The sequence below is a fragment of the Orcinus orca genome, chromosome 21 (assembly GCF_937001465.1).
Source record: "Orcinus orca chromosome 21, mOrcOrc1.1, whole genome shotgun sequence".
NCBI lineage: Eukaryota > Metazoa > Chordata > Mammalia > Artiodactyla > Delphinidae > Orcinus > Orcinus orca.
This window is the reverse complement of record NC_064579.1, coordinates 3,672,118-3,697,134: the sequence shown is the minus strand read 5'-3', so window position 1 is coordinate 3,697,134 and position 25,017 is coordinate 3,672,118. Positions and strand designations below refer to the sequence as shown.

General features: G+C 44.9%; 1 protein-coding gene across 3 annotated transcripts in view; it reads right to left on the bottom strand.

The window, feature by feature from the left end:
- The window catches only part of ZMAT4 (zinc finger matrin-type 4), a 340,635-nt gene that overhangs the window by 238,838 nt on the left and 76,780 nt on the right, over positions 1-25,017 (bottom strand). For all 3 annotated transcript variants that reach the window (XM_049704216.1, XM_049704215.1, XM_049704214.1), the window contains exon 2: positions 15,157-15,262. In XM_049704216.1, the coding sequence (XP_049560173.1) occupies positions 15,157-15,258 (102 nt within the window). In that variant the 5' untranslated portion in view covers positions 15,259-15,262. The remainder of the gene's footprint in view (positions 1-15,156; positions 15,263-25,017) is intronic.

Below are 25,017 nucleotides of genomic sequence, written 5' to 3'. Positions count from 1 at the left end.
GTGAAACCAGTTATGCACTCGGTGTTTCACGTCTTCCAGAGACTGAAGGGACAGCCCTGGTCCTTACCACCCGGAGTGGCCCTTCATTTTTATTAAACAGAGAACGTGTAACTCTGCCACATTAATATTTTAGCTACAAGACTGCTTTCCTGGGCAAACACATTTTGGTCTCTAAGATGCTAATGTAGTAAACATCACTTCTTATTCTTTCACCCAGAAAACATTTCAAGAACATTTCTAAATATCATAGAAGCCCAGTGACATCAGACTAACTTCCAAACTTTGTTTCTGCCTCAACAAAATCAGCACATAAACACCACACACCCATGTCTCATCTGAGGCGCGCCAAGCCATTCCAAAGGCATCTGGGTTTTTAAAGTACCAGAGCCAAGGGACACCATGCGTTTTTATCCAGCTTTGAATTATTTCTCACTACACGCAGTTTCTAAGCCAAATAACTTGATGAATTCTTTGCACACTGACACAGATTAAAGCCGCTTTTCAACATGGAGAACTTCATTATCATATAAATGTATTATATGGATTTGGACAGGGTGCAAGTCAAACCACATTTCTGGGTCATCATATAGATTGAAAAGGAGACATGAAGCAAAACGGCCAACTGGGCAGGGGTTAGACGTGTCACTAACAAAATAAGGAGGATCTACTATGACTTTCTTTTACGAAAATAAAATGGTTTTTTCTTTAGATCAAAGAAGACTACCATGGGAGCACCTAAAACAATACAAGTTTCCATAAAGAATATTAGAGCACTTTGTAAAGAAGATGTGGTCATGAAAATGCAGCTTAAGGATTGGGGGGAAAAAGATTGCATATTTTGGCTTGTAAGGATATTTAAGCTTGGCAGTAAATGTTAACATCTTTCCAATGGTTGGCAATGCAGTTGTGTAAAGCCAAAAACTCACCTCGACTTATTGACAGAGCTGAGGTTTTTTTTTTTTTTTTGGAATGTATTATTTTTTAAAACATCTTTACTGGAGTATAATTGCTTCATAATGGGGCGTTAGTTTCTGCTGTATAAAAAAGTGAATCAGCTATACATATACATATGTCCCCATATCTCCTCCCTCTTGCTTCTCCCTCCCACCCTCCCTATCCCACCCCTCTAGGTGGTCCCACAGCACCAAGGACACAGATGAGTTTTAAGTGACACTGTTCGTCCCCAGGGGAAGTGCACCACACTGCAAAAAAAGTGCTTAGCCTCACTCGATAAACCCTACTGTGACAAGGGCCACATTAGGCATTTTCACCCAGGGGAGGAAATAAGGGAGCCAGAGGGAGAAGGCAAGCAAATCAGTAAAGAGGGAGAATAAAAGACCAAAATTGTAAAGGAAGAAGCCAGAAAAAATAACCTTGCATAGGGTGTTTATCCTGGATGTCAATTAACAAAAAGAAAAAAACTCCCCAAAGTGGTATTCATTAAGACCCTCTAGGTTGCAGGACAGTGACGAGGGAAAAAAGAAATTAAAAGCATGACCCTTGGTCCTCAACACAATTTCAATTTAGTTGAAGAGGAACGACTAAACCTTAGCCAATGAATAGAAAACAATAAATAACGTCAAGAACTAAATTATACAGTTGTATATGTGCTCATAGGTTATGTGTTTATTAAGTTATATTTCTCTGAAATTTTAATGTAAAAATGGGTTTAAAATTGAATAAATGGATAGATATCCCTGCTTTAAGGTAAAATGACTTGATACTGTAAAGATATCAACACTGTTTAAATTCATTCTGAAATCTGGTGGAATTCCAATCAAAATGTCAACTGAGTTTGTGCGGTTATTCAAGCATGTATATGAACAACACAATTGGACACTGCACAACTAACCAAGACAGCTCTGCAGTAGCAGAGGAAAGAGATGTGACTTGTCACTCTCAGATATTAAGACACGACACCAAGGGATAGTAACTAAATACAGTACGGACTGGCCCGGATAGACAGAATCACAGAGCAGAATAGAAAGGTCTGATTTGGAGGCAAGTACATGTGGAAAATGAACATATAGTAAAGGTGGAACCACAAATTATGGAGAAAAAAAGGACTGTACGTGGTGGTAGGACAAGTGGTTCACCATATGGAGGAAAATCAAAGTGGACTCCTACCTTCTACAATATACAAAGGTAGACTCCAAACAGAGTTAAAGACATGAATGTCAAAAATAGAAATGTCATATTAATAGGAGCTGGGATACTCAATGTCTTTGTGATCAATCAATGGGAAGAACTTCTTAAAGAAACCGTAAGGCAGAAAGTTTATTAAATGTATCACATAAAGATTAACTAGCTTGGGAATTCCCTGGTGGCACAGTGGTTAAGAATCCGCCTGCCAATGCAGGGGACACGGGTTCGAGCCCTGGTCTGGGAAGATCCCACATACTGCGGAGCAACTAAGCCTGTGCACCACAACTACTGAGCCTGCTCTCTAGAGCCCACAAGCCACAACTACTGAGCCCGCATGCCACAACTACTGAAACCCACATGCCTAGAGCTCGTGCTCCGCAACAAGAAAAGCCACTGTAATGAGAAGCCCGTGCACCACAACAAAGAGTAGCCCCCGCTCGCCACAACTAGAGAAAGCCGTGTGCAGCAAGGAAGACCCAACACAGCCAAAAATAAATAAATAAATTTTTAAAAAATTAACAAGCTTAATAAATAAAATGAACAAAGGACATCACGAGCAGACCTAATAAGATGACGACTGAATGGGAGAAGGTATTTCCAGTGTCTAAACTCAAGAAGGAATATACGAGGAAATCAAAAAGAAAAATACAAGAATACTGACAGAAAAATTGTCAGAGAATATGAACAGAAATCAGCAAAAGGGTTAGTAAGTATACAAAAAAGTTGTTCAAACTTTATAATAATTTGAGAAATGCAATTTCAAAGGACAAAGCTATCACATAGCAACTAGATTAGGAAAAAACGAGAAGCTGGGTAAAGCCAGTTATTGGCAGAGATGTGGCTATGGGAACCATCACCCCCTCCTGATCAAGGCTCAGTCAAAGTAAGTGATAACAGGGCTTATGAGGCACAAGGTCCCCTCTTGCCTGTATGTCCATCTCAGAAAAATGCCCACACAGGTCCTTTAGGAAACGTGGTTAAGGTTGTTTGTCCAGCACTGTTTGTGTTCATGGGGGACCAGAAGAAACCTAAGTATACATCCCTGAAGGAATGAGACAGTCAGAATATGACAGCTGCTCACTGTGGAATGTTGAGCAGGAGGTAGAAGGAAGAGATTAGATGTACACATAGGAATGTGGTTGATTCTTAGAAACATCCTGCTGAATGAAATAGCAAGAATGAAACTCACATCACAACGCCATTAAAAAGACATGCCTACATTGTGCCTAATGACTTCCTTCCAAAGACTGCAATACGGAAAAGGAGGAAAATAAATCTGCAGTGGAGAAACCTGAGAACACTACCTAGATCCAGGAGATCAAGGTCACCATCACCAGTGACCCAACCGGTGGATGACAGGACCCTTGATAGGATGTGACGAGAAAACACTTCACCTCTGGGATCCTCCCCACCAAAAACCCATAAACCCAGTCTAATCATGAGAAAATCAGCAAACAAATCTCCATGGACTGTCCTTCTACTAAGCACCTGACCAATAATCCTTAAAAGTATCAAGGTCATCAAAAGCAAAGGAAGTCAGAGAAACTGTCACAGTCTAGAGGAGCCTAAGGACGCTGGATGACTAAATGCAACGTGGAATCCTGGACAGGATCCTAGAACAGAAAAAGGAATAAAGAGCGGACTTTGTACATTATGTAACGATAATAATAATGCATCAATCCGGGATCCTTAGCTGTGACAAATGTACCACAGTAGCTCAAGATGTTAACAGCAGGGGAGATGGGGTCAGGGGACACCACAACGTTCCATATTACATTTGCAACTTTTCTGTAAATCTAAAACTATACTAGAATAAAAATTATTTAAAAATATACATGTATATACCTGGAGAAAACTGTAATTCAAAAAGACACATGCACTCCAATGTTCACTGCAGCACTGTTCACAATAGCCAGGACATGGAAGCAACCTAAATGCTCATCAACAGAAGAATGGATAAAGAAGACGTGGTACATAGATACAATGGAATAGTACTCAGCCATAAAAAAGGAACGAAATAGGGCCATTTGCAGAGATGTGGGTGGACCTAGAGACTGTCATACAGAGTAAGTCAGAAAGAGAAAAACAAATACAGTATAATGTCACTTATACGTGGAATCTATAAAAATGGTGCAGATGAATTTATTCACAAAGCAGAAATAGACACAGATGTAGAGAGCAAATGTATGGATACAAAAGAGGGAAGGGGGAGTGGGATGAACTGGGAGATTGGGATTGACATACATACACTACTATGTATAAAATAGATAACTAATAAGGACCAACTGTATAGCACAGGGAACTCTACTCAGTGCTCTGTGGTGACATAAATGGGAAGGAAATCCAAAAATGTGAGGATATGTGTATACGTATAACTGACTCACTTCACTGTACAGCAGAAACTAACACAACAGTGTAAAGCAACTATACTTCAATAAAAAATAATTTTAAAAATAAACAAAAAATTAAATAAATAAAATATACATGCCCACAAAGCAACATACATTTCAAAGACCATATACAGATAAAAAATATGTCAACCCTAATAAAATGGTTACCTGTGCAGATGCAGGGGAGATGGGTGTAAGGAATGGGGGTAAAAGAAAGAAGACCCCTAACCTTCTCAGAGTACCGAAGGGGGAAACTAAATTCTGGACGGGTGAAGTGATGCCGCTAGGATTATACTTACAACTCAGGCCTTTGACCTTGAGAACACTGGAAGCTCTTTCCCTGCCTCAGGCAAACTCCGCCTGCTCTGAGGATAAACTGAGTGAATTCACTCCACAGATACAAACTGGGGAATTTAGCAGGTGGGCCGAGAAGGAGTATGAATGTTTCCATGAAGTGGAAAAAGAAGATGCTGCTTTAAAGTAAGTGACGGAATCCCATAGAATTCCCCAGGTTAAACACAGGGGCTGCTTTAGGGTCACAGAAAACTGGGGAGTAAGATGAGAGGTAGCATTTAGGGCCAAATCTGGAGAGGTTTAGCTTCCAGTAAGTCAAGAGCTACAAGGAATTAATGAAAACAGGGATGGGTTGGATTCCCGGAACCGGAAGGTGGAGAAACACCCCAAGTCAAAGGCAACATCTGGGACTGCAAGGCCAGAGCAGAAGGAGGAATACTGGGGACAGAAAAAAGAGAGTTTTGCTCTATTTTTCCTATTTTCTCAGTAAAATCTAAAACTTTCCAACTGCCTGTAGGTTTTTCAAGGTGAGGGCGGGATAGTTTCTATAGTTGAGTCAGTAGAGTGTGTGGACAGGAGAGTCTTCCCAGCAGCTGGCATCGTGGTGGCACAGATGTGCCCAGAGGCCAGGAAACCTGAAGGATGGGTCAGGGAGAAGGGGGATGCAGGCAGGAGGGGGCAATTGAAGGTGGTAGGGATCCTGCCTGAGTAGGTACAGTTATGCCTTATGTATGACCCTCAGGGAAAGGGATGGAATTCAAAGCTAGAAACATTCCACTCAAAATTAAAGCATCTTAGTAAAAGCCTAAAGAAACGAATTAAATGCTCAAATCACAGAGAGGGAGGGAAATATGATGCCCTCACATCTTCTCCAAGCATCCGAAGAAACCGTGGGCAAGACACCACAGCTCACAGCAACACTCCAACCCACTTCCTTAGGTCATTAGCCTTCAATATTCCCCTGTCTGCTAACATCTTCTTAAAAAAAATCAACAAGCCCACACGGCTCAATGACTCAGAAGTCGGAAATGCGTATGCTTTCAAGGGAATGCCGGGAACGGAAAACTGGAAGAAAAATTGTCCCTGTCAGTAACCATTCAGTAGGAGCCAGGATCTGAAAAGTAACTGACCTGTGCGTCACGAAACGGGTTCACAGGGAGAATCTTCCTGCTACCAGAGTTTTATCAAACCTGCCAAGGAGTCATCAGTCAATTCAGTAAATTTTTTCTTTACAAGCTGTGATACGTTCATATCATGAGAATCTAAGCCACAATTAAAACAAACAAAAAGTGGAGGGTCTAGCTTGCTGTCATTTGTGAAAAGTAAAGAAAAGGAAAAATTAAGTTGGAGCAACATGGGTGGACCTAGAGATTGTCATACTGGGTGAAATAACTCAGACAGAGAAAGACAAAAATCATGTGATATCGCTTATATATGGACTCTAAAAAAAATGGTACAAATGAACTTATTTACAAAACAGAAATAGAGTCACAGATGTAGAAAACAAACTTATGGTTACCGGGGGGAAAGTGGTGGTGGGGAGGGATAAACTGGGAGATTGCGACTGACATTCACACTACTATATATAAAACAGGTAACTAATCAGGACCTACCGTATAGCACAGGGAACTCTACTCCATACTTTGTAATGAGCTATATGGGAAAAGAAACTAAATAAGAGTGGATATATGTATATGTATAACTGTTACACTTTGCTGTTCAGCAGAAAGTAACACAACATTGTAAATCAACTCTAATAGAATTTTTTAAAAAAATTAAGCTGCATCGATATGCATAGCTCATTTCAAAGAAAATCGGTCACCCAGGATTCTTCTCAGAAGAACTGGGTAGCTGAGAAACAGGAATAAGTGGAAGAATTTTCACATTATACACTCTTCCTCCCTTTTTGAATTTTGAGTCATATAAATTTACCCCCTTGTCAAAACAAAAACGAATAAAATGTTAAAAATAAAAAGATTAAATATTGATATGTTTATCCCCCGCTCTTTTCTTCAAAGACTTTAAGAAGACATATCAAAATCCATCCACCTCTAACGCAAAAGGATGAAATCAATAATTGAGAGGTACAGATTTAAATTAAAACAGGGGAAAGAAAATAATAACATCTAGAGGTAAAGTGAGCACAATAAATGTGCCCACAAAATCCTGTTGCTGGATGTGGCCATGAATCTGGTGGATAAAGCAAAGTAGGAAAGTAGATCAGAGTCAAGGGGCTGTGATAAAGCAGCCTCGCGAGCAGAAGGACACCTTTTCTCATAAGGGAGAGCAAAGAGAAATTTCTCCCAAACATCCATCTTCAGAAGATGCTGAGATACCAAGGGCAGATCCCCAGCTCCTGCCCACAGATGGAGAGCCCCTGAGTGTGGGGTAGGCAGGCCGCTCACCACCTGGGCCCCCCAGAGCTCAGAGCCTGGGAGACCGGATGGCGGGGCCCAAAAAGGCAGAGCAGAGGGGGATCCTCCCGGTTAGACATGTGGCTCAGAACACAGTCTCTAAATTACAAATGGAAAATCTCTGGGCTTGACCAATTAAGTCAGAGGAGGTGGAGAGAAAATCCTCATTTGATAGCATTGTATTTCTTTGTCTCAGACAAACAACACATGTTGGCTTCAGTTTTCCACACATCATGGAAATGAAATAGGCATCCACTTCACAGGTGCCCCCAGACACGTGATTGCCAGAGTTGTCTGTTTGTTTTTAATACATTTATTTATTTATTTATTTTTGGCTGCGTTGGGTCATTGTTGCTGCGCGTGGGCTTTTCTCTAGTTGTGCCAAGCGGGGGCTACTCTTCGTTGCGGTGCGCGGACTTCTCATCGCAGTGGTTTCTCTTGCTGAGGAGCATGGGCTCTAGGCACACAGGCTTCAGTAGTTGTGGCTCACGGGCTCTAGTGCGCAGGCTCAGTAGCTGTGGCACACGGGCTTAGTTGCTCCATGGCATGTGGGATCTTCCCGGACCAGGGCTCGAACCCGTGTCCCCTGCATTGGCAGGCGGATTCTTCACCACTGCACCACTGGGAAGTTCCTCAGAGTTGTTTTTTACATGTTTGTTTGTCAAGAGCACTCCCTTGGGGATGTACAGCCTTTCCTCTTTTCCTCTTTCTTCTCCACGTTCCCCCTTCCATCCCCAGCGAACCCACAGCAGGTCCTAGTCACGATGTCCCTCTGGTGTCACACACATGCAGTGCACAGAGGCAGTGCTGTATGTTCACCAAACCGGCTCCATTTTCCTCCAGGGAACCCAGCTAAGCCACATTGGTTGCCCAGCTTCTCATGCAGTCAGAAGAAAACATAGGCCTGAGGTCTGGTCAGCAGAATGTGGGTGAATATGGTGCTGTCACTTGCAGACCTGGCCCCTAAAATGTCCTGCATAGTCACCCACGTTGCCCACCGGTCCCTCAAATGTCAGCTGGACTTTGATACTCAGAGCAGCTGATGGCTCTATCATCTTTGTCAGGAGCAAAGACAGTGGAGCCTCTGTCAACTTTTGTCCTAAATAATTACATGGTACAAAACCCCCTCTGCTAACCCCAATGGGCTATAACGCAGGCAGTAAAGAAATTTTTATTTCTAAGATGCTGAGACTTTTGTGCCTGCAGTTAGCCTGCCTTGTCTAAGATAGAAATGGGGGTTCTCCCATAACAAGACACCAAATGTTTGGCATTGTCTTAGCAGGTGGAGAGTTAGGTGGGGAGGGCACAGATACAGCAGATCCGGGATATACACTGACAAAATATTGGCAAAGCTACTGCCTATAATACCCCGGAGGGCAGACCTGCCTCCAGAGCTTATGGTGCTAGAACTGGATGGTTCTGCACGAGGAAATGGTTAAAATGCTAAGAAAACTAGAAGAGGATGGAAAACAGATTGCTTGGATAGATGTTACCTGTTCCTAGTTGCCTGTTGCTGACGTTCAGCTAGGTTTTTTATAAAAGTATCAAAGAACTACAAGAACTATGATGTGTAGCTGACACACTAGCAAATAGACATAAGCAAAATAAGAAGCTATTTCAGAAGTTTGAGACTTAGAGAGCTGGAAAAGTCATTTGCTAATTGCTTCTAGTCACCTCAAACAGATGTCATTTTTTAACTTTATTTTGGGGTAGTTGTTTATTTTGGGGTAGAAATATAGTTCTACCCCAAAGTATATTTTTTATTTTGGGGCAGAAGTATAGTTCTACCCCAAAGTATATTTTTAACTTTATTTTGGGGTAGTTGTTTATTTTGGGGTAGAAGTATAGTTGATTTACAATATTATATTAGTTTGAGGTGTACAACATAGCGATCCCAAATTTTTATAGATCATACTCCATTTATAGTTTTTTATAAAATATTGGCTATATTCCCTGTGCTGAACAATATATCCTTGTAGCTTATTTATTTTATACATCGTAGTTTGTACCTCTTAATTCCCTACCCCATCTTGCCCCTTCCCTCATTGCCTCTCTGGCATTTTAAAAGACATTGTGTATTGGAGACCCCGTGAGATTTCTCAGTTGCACGTTGTGACTCAGGCCTTTGGCAAAAATCAGGTTAAGGATGGGTCTTTCCACCCACTTTTAGATAACCTCAAGGTAGCCACGATGAAACTGAAAAATAGAGGCATAGAAGTGAGGAAGCAATATAATAAACAGCCTTGAAATTATGTCTGGGAAACATTGTATGGTTATGACATGAGGAGCTTTCTGAAAGGAAAAAAATCAGAAGCCTTCTATATTACTGAGAGAATTGTATTACTAAAGCTGTTATGATCTGGAATTAGAAAAGCTTTGAATAGTCTCCAAACCTTAAATCAATCTCAGGCAGAAAGTGGGCTGTGAGTGTTGGTGGTCCCCAAGGTAAACTGTATTAATTAATAATAAGTGATAAAAGGTAAACTGGCCAGACCTGCTGGAATAAACAATAGAAAAACATAAGAATAGGAACAAATTTCACAGAAGCTCAAGAGTCTTCATGAATTGGTCAAGAAACAGACACTGAAGAGTATCAGGCAATCAGGGACATGAGGAAAGGTAGTAAGAATTGCTTTAGCCTGGGCAGATGCACCAATAAGTGTAGAAAGAGCATCTGGGAGAAATTAAGCATGTCATGACTATAAGAGATCTGAAGAGACTAAAACAGCAAATCTCAGTGTACAATGCAAAGGAGGCATCCCCACAGGACCCTGCGATAAAGATCCTTTATTGTCCTCACACAGTTAGTACTTGCATCTCCAGGAGCACATCACCAGTGGTACCCAGGAGAGATGCGAATGGTGTGAGGATAGTGAGCCCAGACGATATTCAAGTCCAGTTAGCGTGGTACCTGGCAGGACTGATGCAGAAACACAACACAACATTGACCCCCAACTCTCACACATATGCCAGGAGTTGTCCAGCTTGCATGCTTACTCAGGCAATTAGCAAAAGGAAGAAGCAAAGTGGAAAAGAAGGTGTGAGGGACTAAGGGGGAGAAGGCAATGAAGGCATTGGTAACACCAAAAAGTCAAGACACTAATCAGCATATACTGGAGACCTCATGTTTACCTTGTTGTCTCTACCCAGGAAACACTTATGCCCCATTCACTATTGGACCTATAGAGACTAAGAGAGTGCCCTTCAGCTATTCCCCACTTTAACCAGAAGCTAAGGAAGGCAGAGTTCTGTTGGAATGACATCAAAACAGGTGAAACTGAAAAATCCGTTTCAGCATGCCCCTGAAGACCCAATGCACCTGCCACTAGATTCTGACATTTCCGGGGGGACTGATAGGGTTCACTTGCCAGGACTGACATTACTACAAGATTCAGAGATGTCTGAAGAGTTCCCCATCAGTTTAGAGAACCGCCTTTCCTATAACTGCAGAACTGTCACCTCTACATTGAAGGCTGCTCCGAGAGTATAGAGCGCCTCCGAACGTACACCATCGCGTATTCTGGTGCACCCATGAACGCTTCCATTACACCTGCCCCACTGCTTCCCTCTGCCAATCCCCACCGCAACCTCTTCATCACCCTCGAAGTGCCCATGAGCAACAACCAGGGGCCAAGCTGTGGAAATAAATAAGAAATACAGTGCATGGCTCTGGCCTGCCCTCATGAAGCTTGCAATCTTGTTTGGAGGTGCCTCTGAGACAGGGATTTCACAAGCAGTGATTAATTACACGGCCAGCAAAGTAACACAAGGGTATTAGGGTTCACAAAATGGGCAAGGCATCGGGGCTGGCACGTTGATGGCTGGCTCCCTTGGGTCTGCCTAACGAGTTTTTTTCTCTCCTGCTAGATATGATCATTCATCTTCTTCCTTTAGTTTTACTCCAGAAAATAATCTTTCTGTCCTTTTGGTTTCAGTTCTCATAGTCTTGCAATCTTCTTCTTCCTACACTTAGAAAAGCAGCCCTTCCCTCATGGCCTCAATGGGAAACAAGTTCTAACCTCTGTAACATTCAGGCATGTTCATTTGAAAGCGTTCTCTTCCCCTCTGTGTCTGTGTCTACTTGTTCTATTGATTCAGACTATTCAACCAGTGAGCAGAGACATCTAATTATATTTTCCACTGAAATATTACATGTTATTAATGCTTAGCAAGTAAGAAAAACAATAATGTCTTTATGTTTCCCCTGTTTTTCAGCCCAGAACTTCATATGTAAAAAGAGATCTTAAAAGTATAGCATGGAAGGGTTTGGTCCATTAGACATATATTAGGTTGTCCTCCTGTACAAAGGTTCAGGCTTTTAAATGGGACATGAAGCTATCAGCCATTACACGTCTGCTTTGTTTTTTTTCCTCCTACTTCAGCAGACTAGCATGTTAGTCTCTTGGCAAAAGTCATATCAAGAGCTGTTCTTTTCCCAACAATACATCTTGACCACCATCGATGGCTGTCACTCAGAAATGCACAATTATTTTTTACACTCTCAAATACTTAAGAGCCTCACAGGAGTCCAGACTCCCCTTTCCTTACCCCTTGACCCCACCCTACCTGTAGGTGCTGCCAGCCTCTCTTCTCCAACACAAAGCTTCCAGTCCAGCCAGGCCAGCCTCCCTGGAGATTCCAAGGCTTCTTATTCTAGTAACCTCTAAATTTAACCCATCCACTGAAACCTCAAAAATTCACGTCATCCCCACAAATCTCTCTGGACCATAATAGCTCTCGGTGATGACTCACCCTTTTGAATTTGGAATATGCAAGGATCTAAAAAATTAACAGCACAACATAGCATATACATCAGACAGTCAAATGGGCAGAAGGATGAACACTCTGTTTATATCAAGTTAGATCGGCCTCTTTTTAGGAGCAGAATCTACAGAGCCTGTTCTCGGTAACACACACATAGATACCACACTGAACTATCCATGGCTTTGCCTTTCCAAGGAAGTTTATGAGCCTCTTGGAGGCTCACATAACCCAGAACCGCCTGCAACATCAAACGCTAATAGCGCTGGGCATGCAGGACATACACCAAAGATTCCCACTGATTTGCCCCGTAGGGAGGCTGGGAATATGATCTGCTCAAACCGAGAGTGAAATCATACTCAAGCAATAAATCAGTGGAAGAGCACTGAGAATAACTGTAGCCACATTTTCAATGAACTGACTGGGATTTGGGACCGTAACAGAGCTGGACCCTATGAGACCTTCCCAGAATGGACACCCACCCATGTCCTCCGCCTGCCTCTTTGTCTGTAGGAGAATGTTAGTCAAAGAATAAATTTAGTCAGAGGAGTGAGAAAATGCAGAAAGAAAGGAAAATAGTCAAGCAAGACAAATAATAATACTTTAACCATTAAACAAAGTCAAGGACCTTTAGTTCTTCCTCCAGGACTATAAATAATATTCTGAACCATGTCCTTCGAGCTGTTTTGCAGATACTGAAACCCTCAGCAGGTGGGAGAAGTTAACTGTGTGCTGCCCACAAACACACAGACCCCAGACGGGCTGGAACCAGAAGGCTGATGATGCTGACTTCCCATTACCTCACCACTGACCAATCAGAAGAATGCCCATGTGCTCACCACGCCCTGCTCCTTGAACACTGTACCCGCACCAGGGTGGGACACACAGTCTCGAGGGCATTAGGCCCCCTTTGCCGGGCAAAGCAATAAAACTATTTCTTTCTACTTCCCCCCAAACTCTGTCTCCGAGATTTAATCCGGCCCCGGTGTACAGTGGTCAAATTTTGGCAACAGGACTCACAGAGACCCACTCTACGTGCAATTTCAGCAGAGGGGGTGTGGGGGGGTGGGAGGGATGAATGGCATGAAAATATCTGTTCTCAGATGGCCTTTGAGATCATCTGATAGGAGCCGTCCTCCTAGAGATGAAGAACGTCTCCTACCGAAGCTGGAAGACCAGAGACCTCACAAAGTGCGCTCAGTCCCAGCTATACCCTTTCCGCACCCGCAGCAGCTCTGCATGTGTATTTCCCCCAAAGCAAGTACCCACCTCTACCTGGAAGCAGGGGGTGAACCCTCGCCCAGAGTTCCCATCCCTGGTTAACAGGAACACATTTCATGTTGTTCTGATGCTATGTAACTGGGTTAACTGCAGATCTGTTGTGATTGCTTTCTCTTCTCCCTCTCATCTATGCTACACGCAACAAATCTTAACACATCCTCTAAACAAGTAAGTTATGCCACAGCTGGTACAGTGTGGTAACAGGAAGACTTGAGTTCAAATAACTAAACCCGTAACTGAGCAGCTAAGATGTTTTTCCTTAAAAAAAATTTTGTTGTTGTTTTCGATTTTCTGACATTACTTTTCTAGCTCAGGTAACAACAAAGCAGTGTTTGGACAGTGTCACCAGGCTATTTTTGTAAACAAAAGCTCTGATGTGCACATGCTGTCCCAGAAATTATGGACGATCACATGAATAAAACTCTCTTTCTGGCCTCAAGAATCTAGTAAGATGACTAAAAATGGAACCCAAAAAGTCTAATAAAGGGAGAACATAATAGGAGGCTGTGGAATTTCAGAGCAGGAACAAATTCCCTGATTTTCCTTCACTGGGGAAATGGAATTAATAAAAACCATATGTGTTTACAAAGCAACATCTACAGAATTTAGAAATTCTTAATTTCGAAAGATGGCTATCTTCCGTTTTGATCATTCTTCTGCATTCACACTCCCTTCCTCTTCTACTCAGTTGCCTACTGACAAGAGAACATGCTTTTTCACAACACTTTTTTCACAGAGGCTGATGTTTAAAAATTTTCTCTGAAGAGCAAGTTTGCTTTGCCTCCATCCAAATATTGGTGCCACGGAGTTAATAATGAGCAATGACGTAATTTTGCACGTTTGCCACACTGTACAGCTTCCGAAGTGTTTTCACAAATGCTATGTCGAGGGGTCTCTCTGGTCACCACAAAACCCTGAGGACAACACATGGTCCGAGGAACGCGTCGCTCGGTGTGTGCGTGCATGTGATTATTATTATTTTCCTCGTGCGCGGAGGAATCTGAGGCTCAAGGAGTTTGGTGAGTGACAGTGACAACTGGCAGGTGCCAGACAAAAAGAACATTGCTGGCTAAGCCCTCTAGCTAAAGTTACTTACAAATTATTGCCCTTGAAAGCTCATGTTCTCGCTGGTATATGTTCTCTTGCAAAGCTAACGGCCCTGAGAAGCATCTGGGGGCCCAGGCTCCCCTTTTCTCCACGTGTGCCCCCCCGCCATTCCCTCCTCAGAAACTGGTCGACCTCTCTCCTCTCATCCTCTCTTCCCAATAAAAGATCAAAAAGCAGCCATTTGAACTTCCATCCTAAAAAGCCAAAGCCAATGAATTATGTCCTTCAAGAGTATCTGGACCTTAAAACTTGGGCAACACCCTGCGGAGGGATGTCTTCTTGCTAATAAATGCTTTTGGGGGCAGCAGCCAGAAGGTGGGAGGAATTTGGTGCTGAACCACTGATGCTGCTGTGTTTCCCTCCAGTGATGAAGAAAGGGCCTCTGAGCTTTTCTTCAGGGTCAGAGAAGGAAAGAGAAGCTGGCACTAATGAAACCTGGGCTGTGTCCCTGAAAGGAACTTCAAGGATGAGCAATGACAGATTTAACAAGTAGAGAAAGCCCACTGGGTCCCCAGGGGCTGAGGGACAAAGAACAAAGCAGAATCTGGGGAGCAGCCAGGGGCCTGAGAGTGACATCCCCAGCGCTCTCTCCAGCCCCATGCATGCACATTTGTCCTGGCCTGATCTCAGACTCTCCGGCTCAGGCCCTGTGCTTCTCAAGTTCTGCCCCAGGTCCAGAAAGCAGCACCCTCAGGTCCCACAGCCTTGACCCAGGCTACTCTCGCTTCCATCTGAACACACTCAGTGAGAGAAGCTGTTCTTACCTCGTAGTGGGCCACGCGCTGAGACTCCGATATCAGCTGTGCGCTGCACACCTTGCAGTAACTGTCTGTAAATAAATCCTGATCGATATCGGAGGACTTCATCAGGCTAAAAGAGAATCAAAAGAAGAGAAAAGCAAGATGAATCCACTGCCTTGGCTTTTAAGCAGGACCCTAAGTGTGTGAAGAAGCCAGGAGCCCGGTACCAAATCCAGTGATGGTGACAGTGGGGGACGTCTCCCCAAACCTTTGGGGTGACCATGTCAATCGACCTTAGTAAGCGTATAGGTGACCATTTTCTCATAAATGCTCAACAGCGTGGCTGATACCCCGAAAAACGGAAATCCAGCTTTAGTTTTCTTTGTTTGACAAATCAGACCTACATCTACTGTATTGTCAAGGATTTATGTGAAAAGACATCTTCAAAAATGATTCATATTAGCAAACTATTGTAAGCACCCAATAGAGCCAACAGTAGGAAACAGGTTACATGAAATTTTGATACGGCCACACACTAGAACACTACATGGCTCCCCAATCCACACTCCGATCAAATCCTTTAAGAAAATATTTAGTAAAATAGGAAAAAGTTGACCATTAACAACAAAGGTTTACAAATCAGTATGTACAATATTATACTAATTTCTTTTAAAACGTGTATAGGCGTGCAGAAAACCAGTCCAGGAAATTTTAACAAAATGTTAATAGCAGTTATCTTTGGGAGATTATAGGTAACCATGTAATTTTCCTTATTTTTACATTTTCTACAATGAACATGGATTGCTTTTGCAGTACATGGAAACAGGTTAGTTTTGTAAAAAGACATAAGCAATATCAAATTGACTTTTGAATTCAATAGCCTTACTTAGTTAAAAAGTAAAATCAGACTAAAGCATCACTTTCTTTGCAAGTCTACGCCTTGTAAAGTGAGGAGCCCTCGTGATTCCTGCTGACTTTTCTACATGTAGGGTAGAGGAAATTCATAAAGGCCACTTCCACCGCTCCACACCACAAGTGAGCCCACAGAGGTAAACAAACATATCCTCAAATTCCAAACCCCAAACCAAAATGCAGCCAAAGTTCTCAAGCTTGTGAAAGTGAGCTGACACAGAGGTGTCTTACAGCAGCTGAAATGAAATGTCACCACCCTGGAAACACACACCAGCACATCAGGATGCTTTTCTCTAACCCCAAAATTTGTTTCATCTGACCTCCTACCTGCCAAGCAAAGAGTAAGGACTGTGCCAGAGGCCATGCGTATGAAGAGGCCTGAGAAGCCGAGACAGCAGGGTAGGGTGGGCACCCTGGAGTTCATCCTACTCCAAAACCCTCACCATACACATGAAACCGTCCAGAGTCACACTGCTGATGTCTGGCATGGCCGCAGATACTGCCCAGCTTCCCGGATCCCCATTCCCACTCCAGCCCAGGTCGAGTGCTACCCGCAAGCTGCACGATATGGTAAGTCACTAAACCCGCTAGGTCTCAGTTCTCTCCCTACAGAAGTTGAGAAAACAACATTTTCCAGGCCTCCTTAGAGAACTGTGGGGAACATCAAAAGGAGAAATCTCAAAGAAGGTACTGTATAGACTGTACAGCTCCTTTTATTTGAATGGGAATCACTATCCCATTTTTACTGACATCCCGATGTTGGTAAGATATTGGGCAAGTCTTGATTAATGCAACAAGATGAAGGATTGTGGTCCACTTTAAGACATGTAAAAAAATCATCTAAATAGCTGGGTCATGAGAGTAAAGTATTTCCACCTGAAATAAAAGGCTGCCTGACTCAACAGCTCCAAACTCACTTTCTACCTTATCTTTGGCTATCTTGGCCTGTTAGGGCATTTGTATTAAGCAGTTCAAAAGGATTCACAGTTTCTGCTCCCAGGAGACAAGAGTACCTATGGCTTCCAATGCCCTAAGTCCCAACAGTAATGCCAGAGAGTAAGGAGCAGCGATTCTCACAGCTGAAATGGACCTGTTATTTCTGGAAGGATCGTTCTGGGCAGACAGCCCGGTCAACTTGGGGTACAGCACCTGCAGTGCCTGGAGGCTCACGACCTCACATGGCAGCCTGTTCCAGAGAGCCTGGCAGCTCTAGTATTTAGGTACTTTTTAGGTTGATTCAAAATCTGTCCCCCTATAGATTTCACTCATTGATTCTCTTTGGGAACGACACAGAATACTTCTACTCCCCTTTCTCATGAGATCCCCTCCCTCAAGTATTGAAGATAGCTCTCTTCTATCTATTCCCAACACCTGTCCCGCCTTATCATCTTGGTCTGTGTCTGTCTTTTTACGGACCATCTTCAAAGGCAACGCCAAGAGCAGAATGAAACACTCCCAATATGTCAGCAGAGGATCGCAAATCCAAATGACCCTCCAAAACATCCACTGTCATTTGCAATGGTCTGTATTCACAGCCCAGAGAGCAAATGGAGAAGAGGTGCTCTGATGATGTGAAAATGTAGTAAAACATTTTGAAATGTCAAATGGGCAAAGAAAACTTGGTAAGGTGTATTTTTGAAGCCAAGCTCCTATAAGTAGTTGTGTTTAAATATTACCATGTTCCCTGCTATTTCTAATAAAGAAAAGCACAAAAATAGATTCACGGGTTAGACCTGGTTAATAGGAATCTCCAAACTCAATGCACACTCCCTCCTCATTATACAACTGACTGCAGAAATCAAACAATGTGAAAGGATATTCAAGGTACGTGTCGGACCAAGCAGGGCCGTAGGAGTCTGAGTCTCGGTAAAGCAGCTGTGCAGCAGAAATAGCTTTAAAGGCAGAATATAAAATGTGTATACTAAAAAAAAAAAAATTTCAAAGGAAGAAGAGAATATCCTGGCTTTTTCCACTGCTTTATATAAGAATATTGACTTGAACAAGCCCACGTACAGTACAATGGTGATAAAGACCCCTCTGGAATCGACACGGCCCGAGTAGAACATCTGAACGAGTTAAATGCCAGTGGGAGGCTATCAGTGGACAAGTGTCAGCCTGGTTTGTGCATGAGACCTTTACTCCAAGAAAAGAGAACTCTTTCTGTGTAGGTCACTTTAGTCAAGCAGAGGGTCTGATTTATGATTCAGAGAGTGGACTTCCCAGGAGGGGAGGCTCCCCCTTGCTTCTCTCCTCCCGCTTGTTTAGAATGGGATTCCCAGCTTCACTGGCCTTCAGAAGTACAGGAGAGCTGGGAAGAAAAAGGAAAACTGGACTGTCTTTCCTTAACCTTGTCCATGGTGCTGAATCACTGTCTAGAGCTGAGACGGGGCTGGGCCACTGATCACTTACTGGTCAGTCATACTGTCCATCAGGGCCAATGTGTGGTGACACGCCCCCCCAAACGCTAAAAACATGCTGATTGTACTGAACTCTGACCAGGCACTGGGGCATTGTGAGGAGGGAGACAAGAGTAAGGGAAGCAGTTTGATGTCCTGAATTTGAAACTGAGCTGAAGGAAAGCTTCCTCACTACTCCCCACCCTGGCACATTCCAAAGCAAACACTGAAGACTTGGATAACCTCTCTATCACTCTTCAGTGTTCACAGAGGAAAGGGCTGCCTGTATTGTAGGAAAGTAAAGGCCCAGAGTAGAATTGGAGGCAGTATTAGAACAGCAACATGATCAGATTCTCATTGGCTGTCCTAGGTCTCTATACAGCAATAGACCTATTTAAATGTGTAGCGGTGACGGTGTAAGACTCAGAGGTGTAGTTCAGTATAATAAATAAAGAAAATTTGGAAGGGAGAGATTTTGTTCATTCAATAATGGTTATTGAGCATCTATTATATGTGAGGCATCGGGATAAGAGAAGGCACAGATCCTGTCTTCCAAATCTTTATAAGCTATTGAGTGAGAAGAGAGATACCCACCAAATACAGGCAGCAAGTGTAATTGGCTGGTAAAAAGTGCTACAGGATTTGAAGAGACAAGAGGTATTATAGAAAACTCTTCAAGGAGGTTCTATAAGAGTTGAAATTTAAGGATGGACAAGATTGGAGTGGAGAGAAATGGGTTCCAACTCAGGAGCTAATTCTTTTCCCTGGCACAGGAGAAAATCCTACTATCAGTAGGTATAAGAAGATATATATGGGGCTTCGTTGGTGGCGCAGTGGTTGAGAGTCCGCCTGCCGATGCAGGGGACACGGGTTCGTGCCCCGGTCCGGGAAGATCCCACATGCCGCGGAGCGGCTGGGCCCGTGAGCCATGGCCACTGAGCCTGCGCATCCGGAGCCTGTGCTCCGCAACGGGAGAGGCCACAACAGTGAGAGGCCCGCGTACGGCAAAAAAAAAAAAAAAAAGAAGATATATATGAAGGGCACTGGTGGGCTTATTTGGGGTTATGCAACATGAGGGGAAAGGGCAGCAAAATGCAAGAAAGAGAGGGGTACACAGACTTCAAGGTCCAGATGGAAGCAGGAGAGCAGGTCCCAACACATTTCTCAAGGTGCAAGGAATGGCGTTTTTCAGGATCTTCAAATGCAGATGTGAAGCCTTCCTTTCTGCTTCTTTCTGCTCCTCAAGAGTAGATTTCAGGAACACTGGCTGAAAATTCAAAGAAACCTGAGGCTTCAAAGCTGAGATTAATATTCTTCATTCCATTCCATTTCTAATAATACTAAAATAGTTTCTGACTTAAAGATCCCCAAACCCATGCAGGACTCTTCAGAGAAAAACAAGACATTAGTTCAAATCCAGGTTTGGTCACTTGTTAACTAGGTTTTTGAGCAAGTTATATATCCTCCTTGAGCCCTGCTTTCCTCATTTGTGAAATGGGGTAAACATTCCCAAAAATGTTTACCGCAAAAAAAAAAAAAAAGTCTTATTTCTACTGATTCCACTGCCAGCTGATACTCAGGCCTTATGCTTGTGAAGACCCCATACTTCATGAATGTTTAAAATCTATTTTTGTTGTTGGTAGGTGCTAATACTGGCAGATGGAGTAGTTTGATGAGAACTGTGTCCTACCCTCTCTCTTGCCCACGTGTGCTCTTCTCGCTGCGAACTGCTCCCCGGGGGGACGCAAAGAAAAAGCACACTCCACCCAAAGTCTGGGTGTAGACCAGTTCTCTGCACCCCTAGCCACTCACTGTGGTGGCCCTGCAGTGGCCACAGCTGTCACACTCCCCAGGGTGGCATCTCTGCTCCCATCCCTTGGAGAGAGAAGCCCTCAGCTTGGTGATCCCCACCGCTGGGTATCCTGTCACAGATTTTGGCATTTTTCCTCTGAAGCTCATCTATAAGATCTAATAACCTAACCTACTCTTCAGTCACTCTCTCCCCTCACTAGCCCTTTAAAAACAGAATTTAAGACTCATGGCAATTTCAACCAAAGTGTTAGTTACTCTTACCCTTAGGGGCATATTTCTGCATTTCCAAACTGCCACTCGTTGGACTTTGTGAACTCATCAGTATCAGGGACTGCATCTAAAAATACTCCCAACATGGGACTTCCCTGGCGTCCGGTGGTTAGGACTCCGCGCTTCCACTGCATGGGGCATGGGCTCGAGCCCTGGTCGGGGAACTAAGATCCCACATGCTGCACGGCACGACCAAAATTTTTTTTAAAAGTACTCTCAACAGTTTTTGACTCTTGTGTAAACTCTAGACCCAGAAGGAATGAAGACTTTATTTTACTACTGTAAGCATACGAAGTGGCGCTCCTGAGTCGGGCTTAGGGCTAAGGGCCTTACCACCTGATTCAGTTCCTCCAAGAGGCAGGTAGCGTCAACAGCCTCCTTTTCCGGATGAGTAACTAAGGCTTTGGATTGAGTAACAAGTTTGTAAGTGGCAGTCGGGTACCAAACTGGGGCTGACTGTGTCCATCCACTCAGCCCTCACCCTGGCTCCCTCCCTGTGGTGGAATTCAGCGTGGTGAGCCTTTGTCTGTTCTCCTATCGCCCGTCTAGGGAGCAGCATTAAAAATATGCAAAGGAAAGTGTCGGGCAGACATCCTGCCCAGAACCCAGATGTTGTGGCCTGGAGAGCCCCAACTGTCCAGGGGGAACCTTGGAAGCTGGAACTGACCTCGAGGTCCAGACGCTTCTACCTGCGTTTATCTAATCAAACTGGGATGTGCTACCGTCTTCCCGCACCTTTCACCTCTGTTCTGCCTGCACATCGGTAGCCTGACTCACCCTCAGATTCAGCACCTACTTCTCTCCCATTTGGCCTGACACCCTGCAAAACCAGCCCACCCTTCTGCCTAGCCTGGCTGGCTCCTCTTCATCCGGCTGGGACCCTCCACTCTATGCCCCATGCCCACCCCAGCAAAGGGCTGGACTCCCACGGCCACAGTGCCCCGTGCGGAGAGGCTAGACTTCTGTCTCTTTCAATTTTGACAAGCTGAATGGTTGACTGAAAATGCCACCAATTAAAACGAACTTCCCCCTGGTTTATGAACTCGAAACAGACAGGGGGAAGCCTGCTGCCGCTTACATACAGCCACATTCTAAAATTAAAATTATTAACAGCAAAAAGACTATTGAAATGGTTCCTATTTTGTTCTTACCAACACTGGAGGGGATCAAGTTCTACTCAGAAGGAGGAACGCTATGAGAATCGGGGCTGGTCCATTTTCAGCGCAAAACAAATAAGCCTTGGTCTGCTTCTCTGTGATCCTTTGAGCTCTTATTCTACGTGCGAAAGGGCCCTGAACTGGAGCCCGCTTTTGGTGTTCTTGTGTCTGTGGCCTGATCTGTGCTCCCTTCCCCTTTCAGGCCCTGCCACTGTCCTTCTGGGGCACATAAACCGCCTTCCCTGCAAGCCTTCCTGGCATCAGCAAAGATCTGGGGACAAACACGTGACTTTGGAAACATCTCCACAGTGACCCCTCACCCCCACCCCTGCCTCTAGGGACCAACAGTCGCACAGATGAGCTGGGTCTGTCTTGTCCCTTCACATCTTCCTCCATGTGAAGGTGGGGGACCCAGGGCTGGTTGCCATGGCAGCAGACCAAGCAGCCTGAGCAAAAACTACCACGGAAAGTGCTCCAGAAACGGAAGCATGCTGGACTTCCATGAAATCGCACCCGAGAGAGCAAGGGGGCCGAGAGCACACAAATGAAGTGATGCCCGAACCCAGCTCTTGGGGCCACAGGCCCAACGTGTTCTCCTTTAATTCACTGCACACCCTCAGGTGGCCAGACAGGGGACCTGGAACCTCCGTGAAGTGGCTGAGATCCGGACGAATATCAGATACACAACCAGCTTGAAGCACCTTTGGGTTCCCTGTTTCTTGGGATGAAGCCCTTTCTGCTGCTCGGATGCCGCCTCCCCCTTCCTGATGACGCTCAGGTAAAGGAATCTGGCGGTCCAGGCCCCTCACCATAGATTATCCACATGCAGGCGCAAGCTCTGCTTCCCAGCCTGAGCTTGAGAGAGAGAGAGAATTCCGCACACCACTATCTTCTCTCTCTTCTGCTTGGCATCGCCAGGAGCTGCAAAGCTGACTTACACCGCTTGAATAATTGTCTTTTAATGGCGCAATTTTCCTCACTTGTAAAACCGGGCACTGTGATCCTGACTCAGAGGCATCTGCCTCTGCTGGGCACACACGCCTCATCCCAGGCCCTGGGCTGTGGAACCATATCTGTCAGTCTTGTCCACATGTGGCTCAGGCTGGCCGATGACATCCGGGGTGGAGAGAGGCAAACGTGCCCCCAGCCTGGGCCAGCCTCTGAGGGCACACACGTGTGCGCCTGGTCCCTGGCCACTTCTCCCTCTCCGGCCCCTTGTGCCTTGTCAGGATGTGTGAGTCTGGATCGTAGATGCCAGGGGACTGAGTGGAGCCCAAGGCTTCCAGGAACCCCAGCGCCTCAGATTTTCTATGGCCTTTACAAAACGGCCTCTGCCCAAGTCCAGCATATCCTACAGCCTCGCTCGCATCCCCCTTTTACTCATCACCCGGGGTTTATTGAGCATTTGCTCTGTGCTGGTGCCCCTCTAGGCACTAGGTTTGCCACAGTGAACAACTCCTCCAAGGTTCTGATCTCACGAGAAGGTTCACACACTGGACTCGGTACACACCATTCTGCAGAAACACACACAGAATCCCTATCTCCTTCCACACATTAATAAAATATTCATACCAGCTAGTAGGCAGTGGCTCTCTCTCTCTCTCATGTCATTCTAGAATCTCTACGCGTTCTGTGGCTTAACAGTCCCTGCTAAGAGTTCAGGGTTGGACCTTCGTCTCCAGCGAACAGTAGAGATGGGGGATGTGGGCAGAGGCCGGGGGGCGAACAGCTTTCCCAAAGGTGAGAGCCCTTCTGTCTGGGTTTCCCAAAGGCCCTAGGGGAGACAGCTGTGGGGAGGGCCCAAGGTGGCTGGCAGTAACAGGCAATGAGCCCAACTGCCCCCAGCTGATGGGTCTGAGTGGCCTGACGGGGCACTTATGTCAGGAGAAGCACCATTTCCTTCCGCAGGATATGCATGGGTACACTCCAGCACCTCTGCCAATCACAGTGGGTCAGAGGCATTTGCTTTGTCTTTCTGCCACATCAGAGGGGAGACATGGGTGGTGGATGGAGAACTCAGATTTTCCCTTTGTTTATCCCTTCCGTCGGCGCCAACGCAGAACCCCCATCTCAGGAGGAAAGCCAGAGGCAGATAGAAAAACATAAATTACTAAGCCACAAAGAGGAGGAGAGGGAAGGAGAAAATATGGGCGAGGAGAACACGCCCCTTATGTTTTCTGTTGCTCCAAACTGAAGGGCTGTGCGCCCAGATGGAAAAGCCACTCGCATCTTAAAGACTAGGTTCCCGCCCTCCCCCCCACCCCCGCCACCTCCCCACCCCGACTTGAAGGAAGAAAGCCGATGTGGGTTCCTCACTTCCCAGGGTGCCAGCTGCCTGGGTAGAGCAGGTGCACCCTTAAAACAGGTGGATTTTCTTAACAAGCTGCAAGACAACACACTCTTTCTTCTGAGCAGTGGATACAAGCCTTTGCAAATACAGTTTATAAGCAAGCATTCCATTACCGCAACTTGTTTACATGATTGATCTTCACAAGACTGCCCCTACTGAACCAGACAGACTGAGGGCAGATGTGAAGGCGGCTCTCACATCCCGGGCTTGGAGGCATAGTTCTGCACCTGTAACCAAGTGCAGATGAGCCAGACCGAGCCGCTGCGGGGAAAACGATCACTTTTATTCTAATCCATACTCCGAGGATGCTGTGTGGCTGTCCTTCAGCCAGCAGACGTTCTCAGCCCTGGTCCCTACTCCAGCCTGCTAACTTGCCTCAGCTCCTCAGGAGGTTCCTCTTTGGTCCCGATTTCTGTGCTGCTTTTCATAAAATCAGCAAAATTGTTGAGCTGTGTAATAGTATCTGGAGTGGCCAAGACGAAAAGACGCAGGAATTAAATGTTGCAAAGGTAGGGGCCGCCCACCCGCAAAGTGACAACAACCTGCCTGCAGGTCTGCCCCTTCCGTGAAATCTTTCAATCAGAGCTTCTTTCCCATCTGAGAGCTGGTTTGAGATCATGTACCACCTCTTGCTTTGGGATGCAGCAAGAAGTAGGAAAAATAATGACAGCTGAGGGAATCCAGCTACCAGGGGAAGCTAAGCATAAAAAGGTGTGTGTGGGGGGCACATTAATAAACAATGAAGGCATTAGTAGAAATGAAAATATCTGACTGTATCAAGTGTTGGTGAAGGTATGGACACACAGGGCCTTTCATGCACCTTTGATAGGAAGAGCAGTTTGAAAGTTAAGCATTATCTCATCAAGCTAAGCACTCCAGACAGGCAGGAAATATTCTCGCTCCACACACGACACGAGGCGGGTAAAGGATGAGGACGGTAGCATTGTTCAAACAGCAAAACCTGCCATCGGCGCAACGCGCATGTGCT